At 35.6% G+C, this 19,076-nt stretch overlaps 1 protein-coding gene and 1 long non-coding RNA gene across 2 annotated transcripts in view; both read right to left on the reverse strand.

The window, feature by feature from the left end:
* The window catches only part of LOC115211861, a 51,537-nt gene extending 34,541 nt beyond the window's left edge, over window positions 1–16,996 (reverse strand). Inside the window, exon 1 of the mRNA XM_029780588.2 lies at window positions 16,650–16,996. Within this exon, the coding sequence (XP_029636448.1) occupies window positions 16,650–16,695 (46 nt within the window). The 5' untranslated portion in view covers window positions 16,696–16,996. The remainder of the gene's footprint in view (window positions 1–16,649) is intronic.
* Window positions 16,997–17,177: 181 nt separating this feature from the next.
* The window catches only part of LOC118763429, a 12,297-nt gene continuing 10,398 nt past the window's right edge, over window positions 17,178–19,076 (reverse strand). Inside the window, exon 3 of the long non-coding RNA XR_004999189.1 lies at window positions 17,178–17,191. This is a non-coding gene — a long non-coding RNA (uncharacterized LOC118763429). The remainder of the gene's footprint in view (window positions 17,192–19,076) is intronic.

Consider the following 19,076-nt stretch of genomic DNA (forward strand, 5'->3'; position numbering starts at 1 on the left):
AAAATTCTATAGTTTGTAAGATATTTTGTCTGAAAATCCGAGCATTTCGGCAATTTTAACCAATCGATTACCTCCATTCAACTAAAATCATTTGCTGCATCTAAAACTGAGACAACATCCTGTAACTAACCCTAACCCTCCCCCTAACTTTTTTTTTTTTTTAATTGTTAAATTAATTTAATTGTTACATGTGTAAAAAAACTCGAAACAATTAACAGACAAAATCATTCTATAATTTTATACACACGCTTTCCCTTACACACGCTTTCCGTATACGTACGGAAAGCGTGTGTATAAAATTATAAAATTATTTTGTTTGTTAATTGTTTAAATCCTTTTCCATTGTTTTCGTTTTTTTTTTTTTACACGCGTAACAATTAAGAAAAAAAAACTAGGGTTAGGTTGAGGGGTAGTGTCTCAGTTTTAGACGCAGCAAATGAGTTTAGCTCAAAAGAGAGCATAGGATTGGTTAAAATTCGAAAAATTAAACTACGTTAAACAAACAAATTACAATTTTCTCAAGAAAGCCAAGAGAAAAAAATGTTTTATTTTGACACATTCTACCAGTATACGAAGTTTTAAAGTGTTTAGTTAACTAGAAATTGTCTGCCGTTCAAAAGGAAAAGATCCAAAGAAAGAAAGAAAAAAAAGGCATCAACTAACCAGATCCTAGAGGTCAGAAATAAGAGGAAGAAAGACAACAGTCACAACCTACTTCAAAACCTTTCAAGATTAAAGATAATTATCAGATTAGAGACCTGACACTAATGCTTTTAACAAAAGATTCCACTAAATACCCTCAAGGGCCAAGTACTCGCGTCAGACTGAGACAATGAATTCAGTCAACTCTTGCCCCAATAACAAGAACAGTTCCAACAAGCTTCAGAGTATTCATCTACATAGTTCTGGTGTTGGGCAAGTTTAAAACTTTAAAATCTATCTTTATTAACCCTTTAGCATTTAAACCAGCCTTATCCATCCCCAAATATTCTACCCGTTTTATGTTCAAACTGGCCAGATCCAGCTCTTCACATTTGAGGGTCAATAAAGTACTTTTATTGACCCTCAAATAACTTTTCACTAGTACTTTATTGACCTTTGAGGGTCACGACTAGTCCCACCCACCCAAAAGAAATTTCAAGCCTTGTGCCTTTAGCAGACAAGATTACTACTACTATTATCTGGGAAGCAAGCTGGTAGTATTGTTAGCGTACCGAGCAAAATGCTTACTGTCATTTCATCCAGCTTTACATCACGAGTTCAAATTCTGCTAAGGTTGACTTTGCCTTTCATTCTTTCGGGGTCGATAAAATAACCAGTTGAACACTGAGGTCGACATAATCGACATATGTGCCCTCCCCGGAAATTGTTGGCCTTGCACCGGAATTTGAAACCCTTATTTCTGCCAACCCTTATCTCTCTGTAAAATATCCATGCCATAGCCACATCTGTTCTCATTCCATTCTCAAAAGTACCCCTTCCACATACCCACTTTTGCCCGCAGCCATTGCGTACATGCATGAATGCCTATCGGTGGGTGACAAACACAGACACACAAATACACACACACACATATATATATATATATACATATATACGACGGGCTTCTTTCAGTTTCCATCGACCAAATCCACTCACAAGGCTTTGGTCGGCCCGGGGCTATAGTAGAAGACACTTGCCAAAGGTGCCACGCAGTGGGACTGAACCCAGAACCATGTGGTTGGTGGTTGAAACTGGTTTCAATGAACTGTTTCCTTTAGCTCGTGCCTGTATCATCATCATTGTTTACAGCTAAATATGCCCTAAGACTTGTGAATAATGAAGCTTTTGTTGTGACCATCCCCTCAGCTACTTCCTTATGTCAACAAGTTAATGTGCGTGTTTAGGATGTGAGCAGAGGAAATCTAGCAGCTATTTCTGAATAACTATGGAGAACCTTAACCCTTTAGCATTTAAACCAGCCATATCTGGCCAAAAGTATTCTGCCTGTTTTATGTTAAAACTGGCCAGATCTGGTCTCTCACACCAACCCTACAATATCATTTTAAAAATTAACAGCTACCTCATCAAAATCTCATAACTACAAGATAATGCATGATTAGTTCAAAACAATGAAGACAAAAAAGCATTAGTTTTGGCAGAATAATGCGAACACTAAAAGGTTAAAAGCACCAGGGACATATTACAACTGAAGAACATCTACGGTACAGCTTACGCTGAAAGAAAAAAATCCTTAATTTTACAATTTCATAGAAATCTAACTTATCTCCAAATATTTTAAGTGTTGTACCGAGATAACTATGATATATAATAGAAGACACTCTTTTATACAAATATACAATAACCAACCATATAAAAGATTTGAAAATTTCTGAAAGTTTATTTACACACGTAACATTTTTAAATAACTACACATCTAACTCTCTCTTTACTCTTTTACTTGTTTCAGTCATTTGACTACGGCCATGCTGGAGCACCGCCTTTAGTCGAGCAACTCGACCCCGGGACTTATTCTATCGGTCTCTTTTGCCGAACCGCTAAGTAACAGGGACATAAACACACCAGCATCGGTTGTCAAGCAATGCTAGGGTGACAAACACAGACACACACATATATACATATATACGACGGGCTTCTTTCAGTTTCCGTCTACCAAATCCACTCACAAGGCTTTGGTTGGCCCGAGGCTATAGTAGAAGACACTTGCACAAGGTGCCACGCAGTGGGACTGAACCCGGAACTATGTGGTTGGTTAGCAAGCTACTTACCACATAGCCACTCCTGCGCCTAACTGTAAAACATTGATATTGAAGTGCTATCTGTAATCGGTTGTTTCAACCCTTGAACTGTACCCATGTTGAGGTACTGTCAAACAAATCAACCCCGGTACTTATTTTTAAGCCTGGGTCATTTATTCTGTTGGCAGGTTACAGGTACGTAAGCAAAAACCTGTTGTCAATCGGTAGGCTAGGGACAAACACATATACATAATACACACACACGAGCTTCAACACAGTCTCCGTCTTCTAAATTCACTCAGCGTATTAGACGCCCTGGGGCTACAGCAGAAGACGCTTGCACAAGATACCGTATAGTGAGACTGAACCCGAAACTACGTGGTTGCAAAGATAGCTTCTTAATCACAGCCATTATTTTATATTGAAGTCGGTCGGCTCCAATTTTATAAAACATCATTTTCTCTTGGTTTTTTTATTGAGAAAATTCTATAGTTTGTAAGATATTTCGTCTGAAAATCCAAGCATTTCGGCAATTTTAACCATTACCTCCATTCAACTAAAATCATTTGCTGCGTCTAAAACTGAGACAACATCCTGTAACTAGCCCTAAACCTTCCCCCTAACCTTAACCCTAAATTTTTTCCCCCTCTTCAAAAGTTAATCGGCGTAGCTATTCAATCAAGTATATTATAAATATACAGAGTTATCAGGAGTGGTAATGGCATTAATTAATAGTTACCGACATTCATAGCCAAGGAGAGAGGGTAGACAGGTATGGACGAAACAACATACTCAGCTCCGAGATACATGTATATTTTCTTTCTAATTTTGGCCACTAATTACGAGGGAAAGGGACCAGCCGATTACACTGACTCCTAGTAATTGATTAGCACTTATTTAATCAACCACCTAAGAATGAAAGTGTGTGTATAAAATTATAGAATTATTTTGTTTGTTAATTGTTTAAATTATTTTCCATTGCTTTCGTCTTTTTTTTTTTTTTTACACGTGCAACAATTAAATTAATTTAACAATTAAGAAAAAAAAAATTAGGCTTAGTGACAGGATGTCTCAGTTTTAGACGCAGCAAATGATTTTAGTTGAATGGAGGTAATCGATTGGTTAAAATTGCCGAAATGCTCGGATTTTCAGACAAAATATCTTACAAACTATAGAATTCTCTCAATAAAGCCAAGAAAAAAATGATGTTTTATAAGCACATTCTACCAGTATACGAAGTTTAAAAGTGTTTAGTTAACTAGAAATTGTGTTGACATCTGCCGTTCAAAAGGAAAAGATCCCGTGATAGGCGATCTTTCGATACTAGTAACATAACTGTCACTTATAAACCACGTGAGTTTACTTACATTTCTGAACACACACACACATATATATATATATATATATATATATAGATAAGTATATGAAAGAATGGAGTTGAACGACTAGTTAACAAATATCCTTTATTCTCGACATATGTTTCGAAGGCTGCATATTCTGATGTGAAATTGCTACCCAGGTATCGGTTATCTTTCGAATTATCCTTAATAAGATAATTCATTCAATTACTCAAATATATATATATATATATATATATATATGTATATATATATATATATATATATATACATACACTGCGTGACATCGTGAGCAGGGGTCACTGGGTTGACATTTATCTTGTGAGTGTACCTTTAATTCAAAAGGTTACAGTGCGCAGTGTAAGAATGTACATATATATATGTTAAGAAATGTAAATAAACCCACGTGGTTTATAAGTGACAGTTATGTTACTAGTATCGAAAGATCGCCTGATCGTACAATACATCACACAGACACGTGTGTATTGTATTCAAACTGTGGCTGTGTCCCAGGCTTATTTTTATTTTTTTTAATCAAGTATTTCCCATTCCATATTTTCATGGAAGTTCCTTTGTTTCCCGATACACCATCAAACTGAAACTACAGAAAATACGAAAAAAACTTAAGAACTCCATCCCCTAAAATAGTCGTGTTTTCAAATACCTTCTTTCTTTCCATATATACAGTGTGTGTGTGTGTGTGTGTACACACACACACACGAGAAAAATATGAAATTGAACATCAGGGGTAGCTTTTACCCAACTATCTTCGAAAAAAGAAATAAGGATTGGAGAACGTGAGCGTAAAGAGAAAAGAAGTGGGACTAAGTTCTTTGAAAGGGGAATAGTGAAAATTTAAACCACAATGACCAGAATTCGATATATGATAAGGATTGCCTTATACATTTGTTTTGCCGAACCGCTAAGTTACGGAGACGTAAACACACCAACATCGGTTGTCAAGCGATGTTGGGGGAACAAACACAGACACACACATATATAATATATATACATACATACATACATACACACATATATATACGACGGGCTTCTTTCAGTTTCCGTCTACCAAATCCACTCACAAGGTTTTCGGTCGGCCCGAGGCTATAGTAGAAGACACTTACCCAAGGTGCCACGCAGTGGGACTGAACCCGGAACCATGTGGTTCGTAAGCAAGCTACTTACCACACAGCCACTCCTGTCATGTTGATAAAAACTGCACCTTTCATAGGGATAGCCAAACCACTCCTGATCCCTCATAATTATTTCAAGCTGTGTTTAAGACACTTCAACAAAAGGCCTTGTTTTTTTTGTTTTTTTATATATACCACCCACGATAATGAATCTTTCACTAAAAAGGGGGGGGGGGAAATCTTCAATTTTATTACAATTGTTGACAACATAAAACGTTCACCTCTTTCCTAGTAGATCCGATTTTTACACCGACAGTGTAGATAAAGAAAAGTTATTTACATTTGATAAGGCTTGATACAGACTATAAATCAATATAGCTGTCTTGCTCAACAGTTATGTAATATGTGCGCATGTGCAGTAAGCAATTGGCATTTACGAGATGTATTAGCAGCATCCATCTTGTTGCGTAATAAATGTTAATTAAAACTACGTTACAGTTATTAGCAGTCGGGAACAAAATAAGTGGAAAGAGGGTGTAAGAATTAACACTGGATCTTTTCCTTTTGAACGGCAGATGTCAACACAATTTCTAGTTTGTTTTGCCGAACCGCTAAGTTACGGGGACGTAAACACACCAACATCGGTTGTCAAGCGATGTTGGGGGAACAAACACAGACACACACATATATAATATAAACACTTTTAAACTTCGTATACTGGTAGAATGTGTTTATAAAACATCATTTTCTCTTGGTTTTTTTATTGAGAAAATTCTATAGTTTGTAAGATATTTCGTCTGAAAATCCGAGCATTTCGGCAATTTTAACCATTACCTCCTCCATTCAACTAAAATCATTTGCTGCGTCTAAAACTGAGACAACATCCTGTAACTAGCCCTAAACCTCCCCCCTAACCTTAACCCTAATTTTTTTTCTTAATTGTTAAATTAATTTAATTCCATTGCTTTAGTTTTTTTTTTACACGTATAACAATTAAATTAATTTAACAATTAAGAAAAAAAAATTTAGGGAAAATTACAATTTTCTCAAGAAAGCCAAGAGAAAAAATGTTTTATTTTGACATTCTACCAGTATACGAAGTTTTAAAGTGTTTAGTTAACTAGAAATTGTCTGCCGTTAAGATCCTTAACACTTCCTTCTCTAAGCTTAGATTCGAAACCGAATCCAAGAATTCTCGGTCGTCCAAACCACGACAGTCAACAGGCGCGAAAAAAGGTTTTCTTTATCCTGTCAAAAGTTGATTGATCATCACCCTTTGACCTGCGACCTTAGCATGTCAGGCGAAGTTCAACTGGACAAGCGCTGACCTATTTAGGTACAAACTCTGCTGTCTTTCTAACTGCTACTTTTTATTATAAATACAAGGGTGAAACAGAAAAGCGGGCAGACAATCGCAGCAGAGACTGGAGCAGACAGATGAGATAGGGTTTTTGGCAGACGATAGAGACCCAAGGTTTTTGGCAGACGACAGAGATGGAGACAAATGTTCGAAGTGCCGATAGACTACTGTTTCGAATGAAACACACACCACACACACACACACACACATATATATATAAACACTTTTAAACTTCGTATACTGGTAGAATGTGTTTATAAAACATCATTTTCTCTTGGTTTTTTTATTGAGAAAATTCTATAGTTTGTAAGATATTTCGTCTGAAAATCCGAGCATTTCGGCAATTTTAACCATTACCTCCTCCATTCAACTAAAATCATTTGCTGCGTCTAAAACTGAGACAACATCCTGTAACTAGCCCTAAACCTCCCCCCTAACCTTAACCCTAATTTTTTTTTCTTAATTGTTAAATTAATTTAATTCCATTGCTTTAGTTTTTTTTTACACGTATAACAATTAAATTAATTTAACAATTAAGAAAAAAAATTTAGGGAAAATTACAATTTTCTCAAGAAAGCCAAGAGAAAAAATGTTTTATTTTGACACATTCTACCAGTATACGAAGTTTTAAAGTGTTTAGTTAACTAGAAATTGTCTGCCGTTAAGATCCTTAACACTTCCTTCTCTAAGCTTAGATTCGAAACCGAATCCAAGAATTCTCGGTCGTCCAAACCACGACAGTCAACAGGCGCGAAAAAAGGTTTTCTTTATCCGGTCAAAAGTTGATTGATCATCACCCTTTGACCTGCGACCTTAGCATGTCAGGCGAAGTTCAACTGGACAAGCGCTAACCTATTTAGGTACAAACTCTGCTGTCTTTCTAACTGCTACTTTTTATTATAAATACAAGGGTGAAACAGAAAAGCGGGCAGACAATCGCAGCAGAGACTGGAGCAGACAGATGAGATAGGGTTTTTGGCAGACGATAGAGACCCAAGGTTTTTGGCAGACGACAGAGATGGAGACAAATGTTCGAAGTGCCGATAGACTACTGTTTCGAATGAAACACATATATATTCATTCCTAACATGACTTCTCACGAATGTACTCTCTATTTCTAGCAACTCGTAGCAGTTGCCTACATTTGTAAATAAATTCCTTTCAATCATGAAACGGTTTACGTATTTGTTTACATACACACTTAACCACTACAGGTGTGGCGAAGAATTAAAATGCTCAGTAAATTATTTTTTCAATGATTTTTATCTTACATTTTTCAAAACAAATATCTGGAGTGGGAAGTTAGTTAATTCTATGCACATTCACATGCTTGCATATAATTAGTACACATAAATCTAGGCAATCACACAAACGAATACACATAATTATACTTTGATGAATAGATAATCACATACAGTTCTGTAAAAACAAACGAGTCACGTAATTACACACATGAATTTATAATCACACGAATGAAAACAAATTCATATACACATTTCTAAAAAATACCATATATATACTTACAAACACATTAGCGCAACTATGTACACACGTGTACCAGTTTATAATGGACTGCGTGTATAAATGTGTGTAATCTAAAGAATTTACACCATTTCTGAAACGTAGGCTTCTTGTTTACGATACTTTTGAAGAATTATTATTGCTGTTATAACCATTTCTGTTATTGGCTACACGGGCTCAAGACAGACGACAATATCGAAGGTTAAGTTACAGCACACACAATAATAATGGTTTCAAATTTTGCCACAAGAGCAGCAATTTGGGGGGAGGGGTAAGTCGATTACATCGAACCAGTATTCGTCTGGTACTTAGTTAACTGACCTCGAAAGCATGATAGGCAAAGTCGACTTCGGCGGAATCTGAACTTAGAACGTAGTGACAGATGAAATACCTATTTCTTTATTACCCACAAGGAGCTTAAACATAGAGTGGACAAACAAGAACAGACAAAGGTATTAAGTCGATTATATCGACCCCAGTGCGTAACTGGTACTTAATTTATCGACCCCGAAAGGATGAAAGGCAAAGTCGAACTCGGCGGAACTTGAACTCAGAACGCAACGGCAAACAAAATATGGCTACGCATTTTGCCCGGCGCGCTAACGGTTCTGCCAGCTCGCCGCCTTAATAAGAGCACTCAGAACGCGCAAACCTCTGCCAAGGCCCCCTCTCAACGATTAACCAGAGACGATTTTTAAAATGAGAATATTTGAAATAAACTCGACTGCTCTCACAGACGAGAATACTAAAAATTAACCCAACCACTCTCAAATATCAAGTTAAAAAAAAAAAGGGGGGGGGGGAATAATCCAAAATCTTTGTCCGGTATCGGATTGATTCCAAAATCTAATCAGTTCGTGCCGGTCACGAGGCCAAACATCCCTAAAAGTTCCAAACGAATCCATCCAGCAGTTCTTGAGACATCTTGTCCACGGATAAACAAATACGACCGAAAACCATATCTCCGCCTTCGCTAGGGCAGAGGTAATAATCCCTTCTACTATAGGGACAAGGTCTAAAATTTGGATCGGGGTGTAAGTCGATTACATCGATCGATCCCTTAGATCTTCTAGACTGAAGTGTACGTAAAGATTTGTTGGAAAAAAATTCTTCCGCCGGAGGGGGGAGGAGAGGAGTTTCGGAAAACTCACACGACCCAACATTTTCTCCCACAACTTAGAGGAAAATGGCTTTTTAAAAACTTTATACAAATACCTTTCAAACGATGTAGATGACAATTACAAAGAAATTTGTAAGCAAAGTTTTTTGGACGTGGGGGGGGGGGAGTTTCTGGAAAATGAAAATTTCGGATTAGACGGGATTGTCTTCAATTATTTTTTCAACACACTCTTCGGAATGATGGAAAGCATTTTTTCACGAAAAAAATATTTAAATTTATTATTATTTTTTTCACTTCCGCCAACTCCTTCCATCCCAGACCGGACCGATTTTGGTAAATTCCCCGGCCCCCGAGGACGCACTTAAAACCCATGAAAAACATTTTCGGCTTTAAAAAAAATTCAGAGGCGTAGGAGTGGCTGTGTGGTAAGTAGCTTGCTTCCCAACCACATGGTTCCGGGTTCAGTCCCACTGCGTGGCACTTTGGGCAAGTGTGTTCCACTATAGCTTCAGGCCGACCAAAGCCTTGTGAGTGGATTTGGTAGACGGAAACTGAAAGAAGCCTGCCGTATATATATATGTGTGTGTGTGTGTATGTTTGTCCCCACAACATCGCTTGAAAACCGATGCTGGTGTGTTTACGTCCCCATAACTTAGCGGTTCGGCAAAAGAGACCGATAGAATAAGTACTTGGCTTATAAGTCCTGGGGTCGATTTGTTCGACTAAAGGCGGTGCTCCAGCATAGCCACAGTCAAATGACAAACAAGTAAAAGAAAAAAAATAGAGGAAAATGTGTGATGTTAGTGAGATCTGGAATTATGCCAAAGTAACACGCTTAGTCCATTGCTGGGATATTAGCAAAGAAAAACGAAAGTCGGGTATTGAAAAATCAATACATATTTGAGTGAGAAAAAGAATGGGGATGGTCGGACTTGCGATGTGCTAGAAACAACAGCCAAATCTCCCTTAAATAACTTTTTCCACTGAAAGAGATTTTTCTTTTAATCCGAAAAGGTTTCTCCCGTGTTTTTTAGTGCGTAGTGAAAAAAAATTGGCCAAAATCGGTCCGGATTGGGGTGGTGAAGAGGTGGCGGAAGTGAAAAAAAAAAATGAAATTTTCAAAATTTTTTCCCCGTGAAAAAATGCCTCCAATCATTCCAAAGACTGCTGAAAAAAACCCCGTGAAAACAGAGAAATTCCAACTGATATGGGCCGTCTGATCCGAAACTTTCCCACAGCCCTTCCAAAAAAAAGTTTGCCCACAAATTTCTTTGTAATCGTAATCTACACCGTTTGAAAGGTATTTGTGTAAAATTTTATAAAAAGATAACCATTTTCCGAGGGGGAAACGTCAGGTTGTGTAAATTTTCCGAAATTCCCCAAACCCCCGGAAGAATTTTTTTCAACAAATCTTTACATACTCAATCTAGAGGGTCTAAGCGATTATTTGTTAATAATTTCGTTAAAAAACATCTTTTTTTCGGGAGGTTATGAGGCAACAAAGTCGGGGCGGGGTATATACATCTGTGTTATCGAACACACCCAGTAACATATGCAGAGCATTCTCAAAACCCCTGATCAAGCTAAACACCACGTCAACTGATTGCTTACTTTGCAGTCTAATGTTTAGGTTTCATTCAGCGGCAAAGAAAGATCCATGAAAAGCACGATTACACTGAACCAAGATAAAATTTAAACGAAGTAGTACATCCCCCATGCATATCACTTAAACGTTCAACAAACCGTTCGAGTACTTGGGAAGTGCACAATCGCCTGGACCGGGTCCGTATATATATATATATATATATATATATATATATATAGTCTCCCCGCATGTGCCTATGTTTATATCCCCATAACAAGTGTTTCGGCAAAAGCGACCGATAAAATAAGTACTAGGCTTAAAAAAAAGTACTGGGGTCGATATATTCGACTAAAAAAAAAAAAAAATTCAAGAACCCCCTCCCCCCAACATGGCTTGCAGTCTAATGACTGAAACAAGAAAAATAAAAAAGAAAATGAATAAACCCCGATGACAATATTGTGCAATAATAGCTAACTGAACCGATGGCTTGAATCAGGTCTCAAGACAAAAAGTTGTATTCGTTCTCAACTTTTTAACAGTATTCTTACTCATTTTCAATGGTGTCTTTATCGTGAAGGTCGTCAAATAAAATTGAAGCGTGGTTAACAATAACTTATTTTATAAAACATGCCATCACTAAGTTATTTTCTGTGATCAACAAGAGAATGTGAAATCGTAATTGCAAGGAGATTTTTCTCCTCAAAGTCTATTGAATTATCACTTTTAAAAAATCCACCATGTGACATTGTTGCCATGCACGCTTAGGTTCACTATTACTGTCTACAGTCTAAAAGGCAAAAAGTATGTTAACGGTTTCAATAACGAGTATTTGCAGTTCATTATCTCTTCCGTATCACCTTAACGCTTGAAAAGAATGAGATACACGCTGGGGAACTGGCAATTCTCATGGGAAAGAAGTTTACAATGTTCAAACACAATAACCGTTCCGCCTGAAGATTTCAGAATTATCACTATCAGAAGTGAACGCAGCATGACACGGAAAACAACCATCACGCCTCCACTCTGACACGAGATTAGCTGGAAAAACTTGCCCCGATGTGCCGAACAAATCAATGTTGAGCTTAAGTTCCCCCCAAAAGAGCTACGAGGAACGAACGGAGTCATGTATCAAAAGTTAAACAATGACAAAGCCAACATAACTTCTGTCCCATTGATCTGTCCAACAAATAATTGAAGTACAGAATGTTTGCCCTTAATATTGTCCCAAACTCAGAGAATTCTGAGTTCCTTTTCACCCTGCTTTTACATCTAAAAATTATTATTATTATTATTTTCGAAAATGTATTTGCTTTCATGCTTGGGCCATTCTATATTTTGGCCATGCCCTTCGAGATTCTACCAGCAATATGCAATAGAGCTTACGGATCTTGGGAAGATGGTCCTAAGCAAGCCTCTCCCTCTCTCTCATATTTAAGAGAGAGATTATGATTATATAGTCTTGTGTGTTCCTGCTGTATTTTAAAATATGATATATGATTCAGGAGAAATTAAGCTATCATGTCTATCACAATGGGTCTCAACTGGAGCCCAAATGACCCTTGGGGACCCAGATAAAATTTTAAGATTTACGTGCAGTAACTTGGTTATACTTCAACAATACACAAAATATTTTAATTTTTTTCATACAATTTCTAATAATATTTAGTTATGGTTGAGAACTACTGGTCTATCAGAACAAACGGCCGTGTAAATCTTAAATATAGCCTTCCCTCGCTGGCTCAAAGTACTTGTTTGGCTCCAGATCAGCGTTCATTGAACAGATCTATGATGAAATGCATTCCAGCCATGAAAATGTTTATTTAGTGTATTTAATTACGATATGGTATGATTTGAGGGAGATTTAGGTGCTATTTCTACCTTTTCAGAAAGCTGGCTGGTAAAAGGCAGTGTGAGGTACGAGGTGCTTAGAGAAGAGGTACTAGGTGGTAAGCGGAAGAGTCAGGAAAGTTTCGGTTACATATATTGATAGATATGCATAAATTCTATTATAAGGAGTATTCTTACGTTGTGAGTATATTTAAACTGGTGAACATGAGCGTCAAAGACTTTAGAAAGTGATGAAGGTGAAAATCCACAAATTCAAACCGAAAAGTATCTTATTTCCATTTAATTCTCAATGTTTGTAGTTCAAAATACGATTTTGTTAGAATTTAAGAATTGGTACACATTATATTTTGATCTAAATTATGAATTAATTCCATCAATACAAGAAACTCAATTAATCAACATCAATTATCATGCGAACATTTCCTTTCAATCAACTCATATCAGTTAACATTTTCCACAATGCATAGATGTTATGGGTTTGTAATGTTCAACCATATCTTAAATAATTCAGAAAAAAAATCATTGTATTTTTTTACTGATTATCATTTATTTTTCACTTTCTCAGTCATGTTATAGACACATAACGAAAAAGTACCTAATAAGGTTTACCAAAACAAAAGGGTTTTTTGTTTTTTGGGTGGGACATAACTAGTATTTATTGTCCCTGATCATTTTCCTCACATTATAATGCATTTTTATGAAAGGAAAGTTCATGGAAATACACTGAAAATTATATCAAAAGTTTTAATTTTTGGTGATCTTTCGTCTCTAGTAGACCTTTCCGTCAATTTCCGTAAAAATTTTTTTTTTTTACATATGGGCTTGCGGGAACTTTTGAATATACATACATATACACATATACCGAGTAAAAAATTTCAGTTATCTCTTTCACACATTACTCTCTCTGTCTCTTCACACACACTAACAGAAGCACTTCACTTACACAACATACTTTCTGTCTCGCACACCTCATCAAACACACACACACATGTACATCAATGCTTGCCATGCACGGTAACTTCAAAAGAACTTCCCACGTCATACAATCACTTTCTCTTAGTGTCTTTCGCTCTCATTACTTCAAAAGTTCCCGCAAGCCCATATGTAAAAAAAAAAAAGAATTTTTTTACGGAAATCGACGGAAAGGTCTACCAGAGACGAAAGATTGCCTTTTCTTTTTTATTACACCCAGAAAAGTTTATGCCTTTTCAAACATTCAATATTTTCATTCATGGTCGCTGCACAACATTGAAAACAATCTATCACAACCTGATTATACCAATACGAAATAAAAATATACGTAAAAATAAATTTCTAGTTGGCGTTTAGTTTAAGCAATAATAAAAAGGCACAAACGAATCAGTCTACTACATAGAGATCGAAGAAAAGTATTTCTGCATAATAATCTGCAGTGTCCCATTCTTCATATACGACATTACGTTGTGCAACGTTTAAATGCACATCGATTTATTTTCTTTATATTTTTTCTTGCTTAACATTTTAATCTACAAATTTTTAACAAAAAACTATGCATTACTAATAAACTAGGCAATTAAGTTGTAAAAGAGGCATGGCCTTGTCACCTCCCCGCCCCGTACACATACATTTATACATATAAATACAGAGAATGTATATATAAGATTTCAAGTAGGCCAAAGCAAGAGTTCGTGGTTTATTTGTGTCCGATAAAACTCATTATTCAAGATACCGCGCTTAAATACATTAAGAACATGTACTTAGTTTAGCACACTGTTTAGAAGAATTAAAATGGAAGCTGAATGACGCCGAAACCTTTAACACAAACGTAAATGGAAAAAAAAAAATCTAGAGAGCTTCCTCCGAGGTTCGAAACTTAATTCATCTTTTCCGGAGCTCGCTGTACTAACTACATATGCCTATTTCTTTATTACCCACAAGGGGCTAAACATAGAGGGGACAAACATGGACAGACATAGGTATTAAGTCGATTACATCGACCCCAGTGCGTAACTGGTACTTAATTTATCGACCCCGAAAGGATGAAAGGCAAAGTCGACCTCGGCGGAATTGCCTAACTACGTATGCCACATATTTATGGAGTATATCATACGTTGTATAATTTCTTTCGCGTAAATGGAAAGTAACTTCTTTATTAATTTGTCTATTAAAAAAATATAATTTCACACGATAATCTTGATGTTTCCAGGCGAAAAAGCTTCGAAAACTTGCTGCTTAAAAAAAAAAAAATTCATTTCATACCGTTTTATTAATAAGTGGGGGATATTTTTCTATGAAAAATTCACTAATAAAATTTTATTCACCATAAAATATATTTCTAAAAATTATCTAATACATAAAGTTTTTGGGTTTTTTTTTGCAAGGAGAAAAAAGCTATTAATTAAATGAAAAAAAAAAAAAAAAAAAAAAGGCTCTAGTTTCAAATAACGATTTTTACTAAATTTATTTTTAAGCTGTAGCTTTTCCGACGCCAAAGTTCAACTTTAATCAGTGTAAAGATTAAGAAGATACGGAAGAGCAAGAGGAAAAGAATGGACGAGCGAAAATGCAGTAATACCATCTTTTTTTTTAAATCTTTATTTCAACCGACACTTTTTCTTTCTTTCTTTCTTTCAGCGGAGGATAATCTATACGCACGTATTTTCGAAGGATTAAGATTCGGTGTTTGGCTGAGATCGAGATTCAATAACAAAATTTGTCATTCCGACCGTTTTCCATTGATTCGCGTGAATGAAAACAAATGTCCCTTAAATAGTAAACTGGTTAATATGAAGCGTTACGCATATCAGAAAATCAAAAAAAAAATGTGTGTAATAGGTGTAAAACAACTTCCTATGAACGAATATGAAAAAAAAAATTCGCGCACGCGAAAGGGGGGTGGGGGAGAGGCCTCGGAAAATTTATATCGGGAATTTCCGAAAGCGTCTGAACCGGGCACAAAAACAAAAACAAAAACAGCGTAATAGGTGTAAAACAACTTGTTCTAAACGACTATCATGAAAAAAATGCGCGCTCGCGAAAGGGGGGTGGGAGAGAGGCTTCGGAAATTTCACATCTTCAGTCCACGGCCTTTAAACTAAGAAAAAAATAGTGTAATTGGTGTAAAACTACTTGTTCTAAACGAGTATCAAGAACACACTCACACATGAATCATAAACTCCGTATTTTTGTACATATTTCGCAAAAAAAATAAATAAATAAAGAGAAGAAATTCTGGAATGTAGATTCAATAATAATAAAAATGACGGCATAGTTTCGGTTGTAGTAACTTCGCCATGACGGCATAGTTTCGGTTGTAGTAGCACAGCGACATGCGAAACTTCGCCAAAATGACATATACAACTTAAAACAATAGACATGCTTGAAATAGCAGTTCTCGTCAAACTCAAATTACTAGTTTTGAGGAGGGGAAAAAAAAATGTAATGTGTTTCCTAAATACACTAACTACATTAGCACCAAGGACGGAATAGCCACGGTTACACCCTTTAGTATAGCTATCTTTCTGTTAATCTGAAATCAGTCAATTAGTGGTACTTACTTACAAGTGTAGACAATTAGAAAAGAAAAACAAGAGAACTACATAAAAGAGAAAAAGAATTACAGAAAGGGACTTTTATGAAAACAATTTTGATTCTACCACACAACGTATTAGGGAAATAAACATTTGAGTTTACAAGCGTGAAAATAAAAATATCCAAAACAAAAAAAGTAGAATCTAAATAAATATTTTACTTTAGAAGCTGAGTCTTATTATTCTTATTATTAAACAGAAACTCGGAATAACAATGATGCAGGAAGCCTGTTATAAAAACATTAATGTTAAATATATGAGACAGAGAAAAGGAGAGAGAGAGAGAGAGAGTATAGAAGTATTTCTTGTGATAAAATCTAAATAGGCAGAGAGATGAGAGTATGTACTTGTATTTATAAAATACGCGCAAACATTTTTTGATAGCGCTGTAATGGAATGAATTATTAAAATACTTACGGACCAGAATAGCCAGAAAGATTATATGACCTAGTCTTAATTCCATCGTTGCGTGAGTCCAAAAGTAGAGGGGAAAAAATAGCTACTTAACGCTTTGTATAATGAGGATGAAACAATATATAGAGGTGTTTTGTTTTCTTTTTATTCGCTTTCGATGTGTTTACACGAAAGCTAAAAACTAATTTTTGGTATTCACGAACAAACAGTTGAGTGCCTTTTCACTTAAGTTCCACCGAAGTCACTTCAGTCAACTGAGATTACTGTTCCGACTCATTGATAAATAGTCTGCCAATCCTACCGTGCCTCAAATTAACTCTATGACGTCAGCAGATTTTCATCAATCAGAAGCCACAATTTTCTCCAGCCAAATTTCCAGTCTCTACATTTCCACACATCAGAAAGAAACTCTCTCTCTTTCTCCCATTCTCCCTCTTTATTTCTCTTTCTCTCAACGATTCCCACCCGTTTTAGCAGATTCAATAATCTTTCGCAACCCATGTTTCGAAAATATATTCTACTGCGTCGCGCTTTTCTGTTTGATACTTGAAATATCCATGAGGTTTTTGTTTACAATAAACATTATGTTGTGGTTCCTATGCTTTTATATAACTGTGTAACTTATTCATAAACAATTTACAATTCATCAAATATTTCAAAAGTAAAAAAAAATTATCTTCCTTTTAGAAATATACTACCAGACAAAGATTGATACGCGTAGCACTATATAGCTTGTTTCTATTATAATTCCATTCACATTCCTCGTACTTTTATAGGAATAATAAATCAACCTAGTACTTGTTATTTTATTCTATCGTCTACTAAATATAAAAGTCAACGAGACATTGGTGAGATTTGAACTCAGAACGTAAAAAATGTAACTAAATACCACCAGTATGTCGTCAGATGCTACAATAATTCTGTGTACCTGTCGGAAACGACAACCAATTCTTACTTGAATCACACCCTATCATTACAAAAGAAAGTTATAATTAGTAGTAATATTTTTAATTGCAGCAAGTACAGTGTTAAAAAAAGTAGTAGTAGTAGTAGTAGTAAAGAACCACTACTGTTAGTGATATTTTTAGCAAGCAGATTTCATCTCCAATTGTTTATTTTGTAAACAACTCAACATTTCTATGTTGAAAATATATATCTCTGTATCTCAATGCAACTTAATAAAGCGCGCTTGCCACCTCCTTCAAAGTAACAAGATGGCGCTTCACTTTGCTGGTGATGCTCAATGAAGCGGAAACATGTGCAGAGTTTCAATTTCTTATAAATGCTTATGATTTACATGTTTTGCATTCAACTTTGGCTGTCTTTGCTCCCTCAGCTTTGTAGTAAAGACCACTCCTGTATGAAGTTACACAATGAGACAGCAACACCTAACCAACATGGATAAGGTTACTTGGTTGTTATGTTAGTCACATGTTCAGCTTTTGAAGTCTTTTAATCATCGATTTAAAATTTTATGCTACCTGTTGAAAGTATATAATAACATATTTTCTGGAGAACTATGATCATGATTACTTTATTATCTTCAAACTTGCGATTCAGTAACCGTGAAAACCAATCAAGAATATTTTAATCATTTCCTTTGTCCCCACCCTGTATGTGAGTATATGAGTATGTTGGTGTTTAGTCACTATTCAACTCCAATAAAGCAGACCCATGTTCAAAGGTACCCCAACTATGCCCATCTCATCATTTTTAAGTTGGGTGTGAGTTGTGGAAGTTACAGCAACTGCTGTATTTAGCAGGAAGAGCGAATACATAGAGACTCCATTACTCACTTGACCAATCTATCATTTACCATGCTGGTGGGAACTCGGAATTATTTTATTTCCAAATAATTACACTTTTATAGGCAAACATACATTTAGGTATGTATTACACACACACACATACAAGGAAAAGAAAATGATATGAAATTATTCATATTCAAATGTGATAGATGGCAGAACAGTAACCAAAATGCCTTTTGATTTTTAAGTTCATCCTTTTACATTTAAGATGAAGCTTCACCAATGTTGGTTTTGCCTTTTACATTTTCATTTCCATTTTCACCACTGAGGACTTTAGCTTTCATCATTCATCATTGTTAAATAGCTACCACACAAATAGAAACATTGGTTTATCTAACTATACCCTTTCCAAAAAACTTATATTTTCTTCCATTAAATTTTTATTAACAAAAGTTCTTTTAAACCTTGGTATATATTAAAACTTGAGATATTTTTTAGAAATATTAACCCAGTTAATACTAATAAATCTTTCCAGATTAAGTATAGACATTACGTAATTTCTTGAAATAATTTTCCCAAACTTAGGTGTAACCATAGTCATTATGCAATTCTTATATTATTTTACTGAAACAACCCTCACATTAACCAATCATATCTTTTATAGGTAATTATAGTTATGCAA

The sequence above is a fragment of the Octopus sinensis genome, linkage group LG5, assembly GCF_006345805.1.
Source record: "Octopus sinensis linkage group LG5, ASM634580v1, whole genome shotgun sequence".
In the NCBI taxonomy this organism is placed as follows: domain Eukaryota; kingdom Metazoa; phylum Mollusca; class Cephalopoda; order Octopoda; family Octopodidae; genus Octopus; species Octopus sinensis.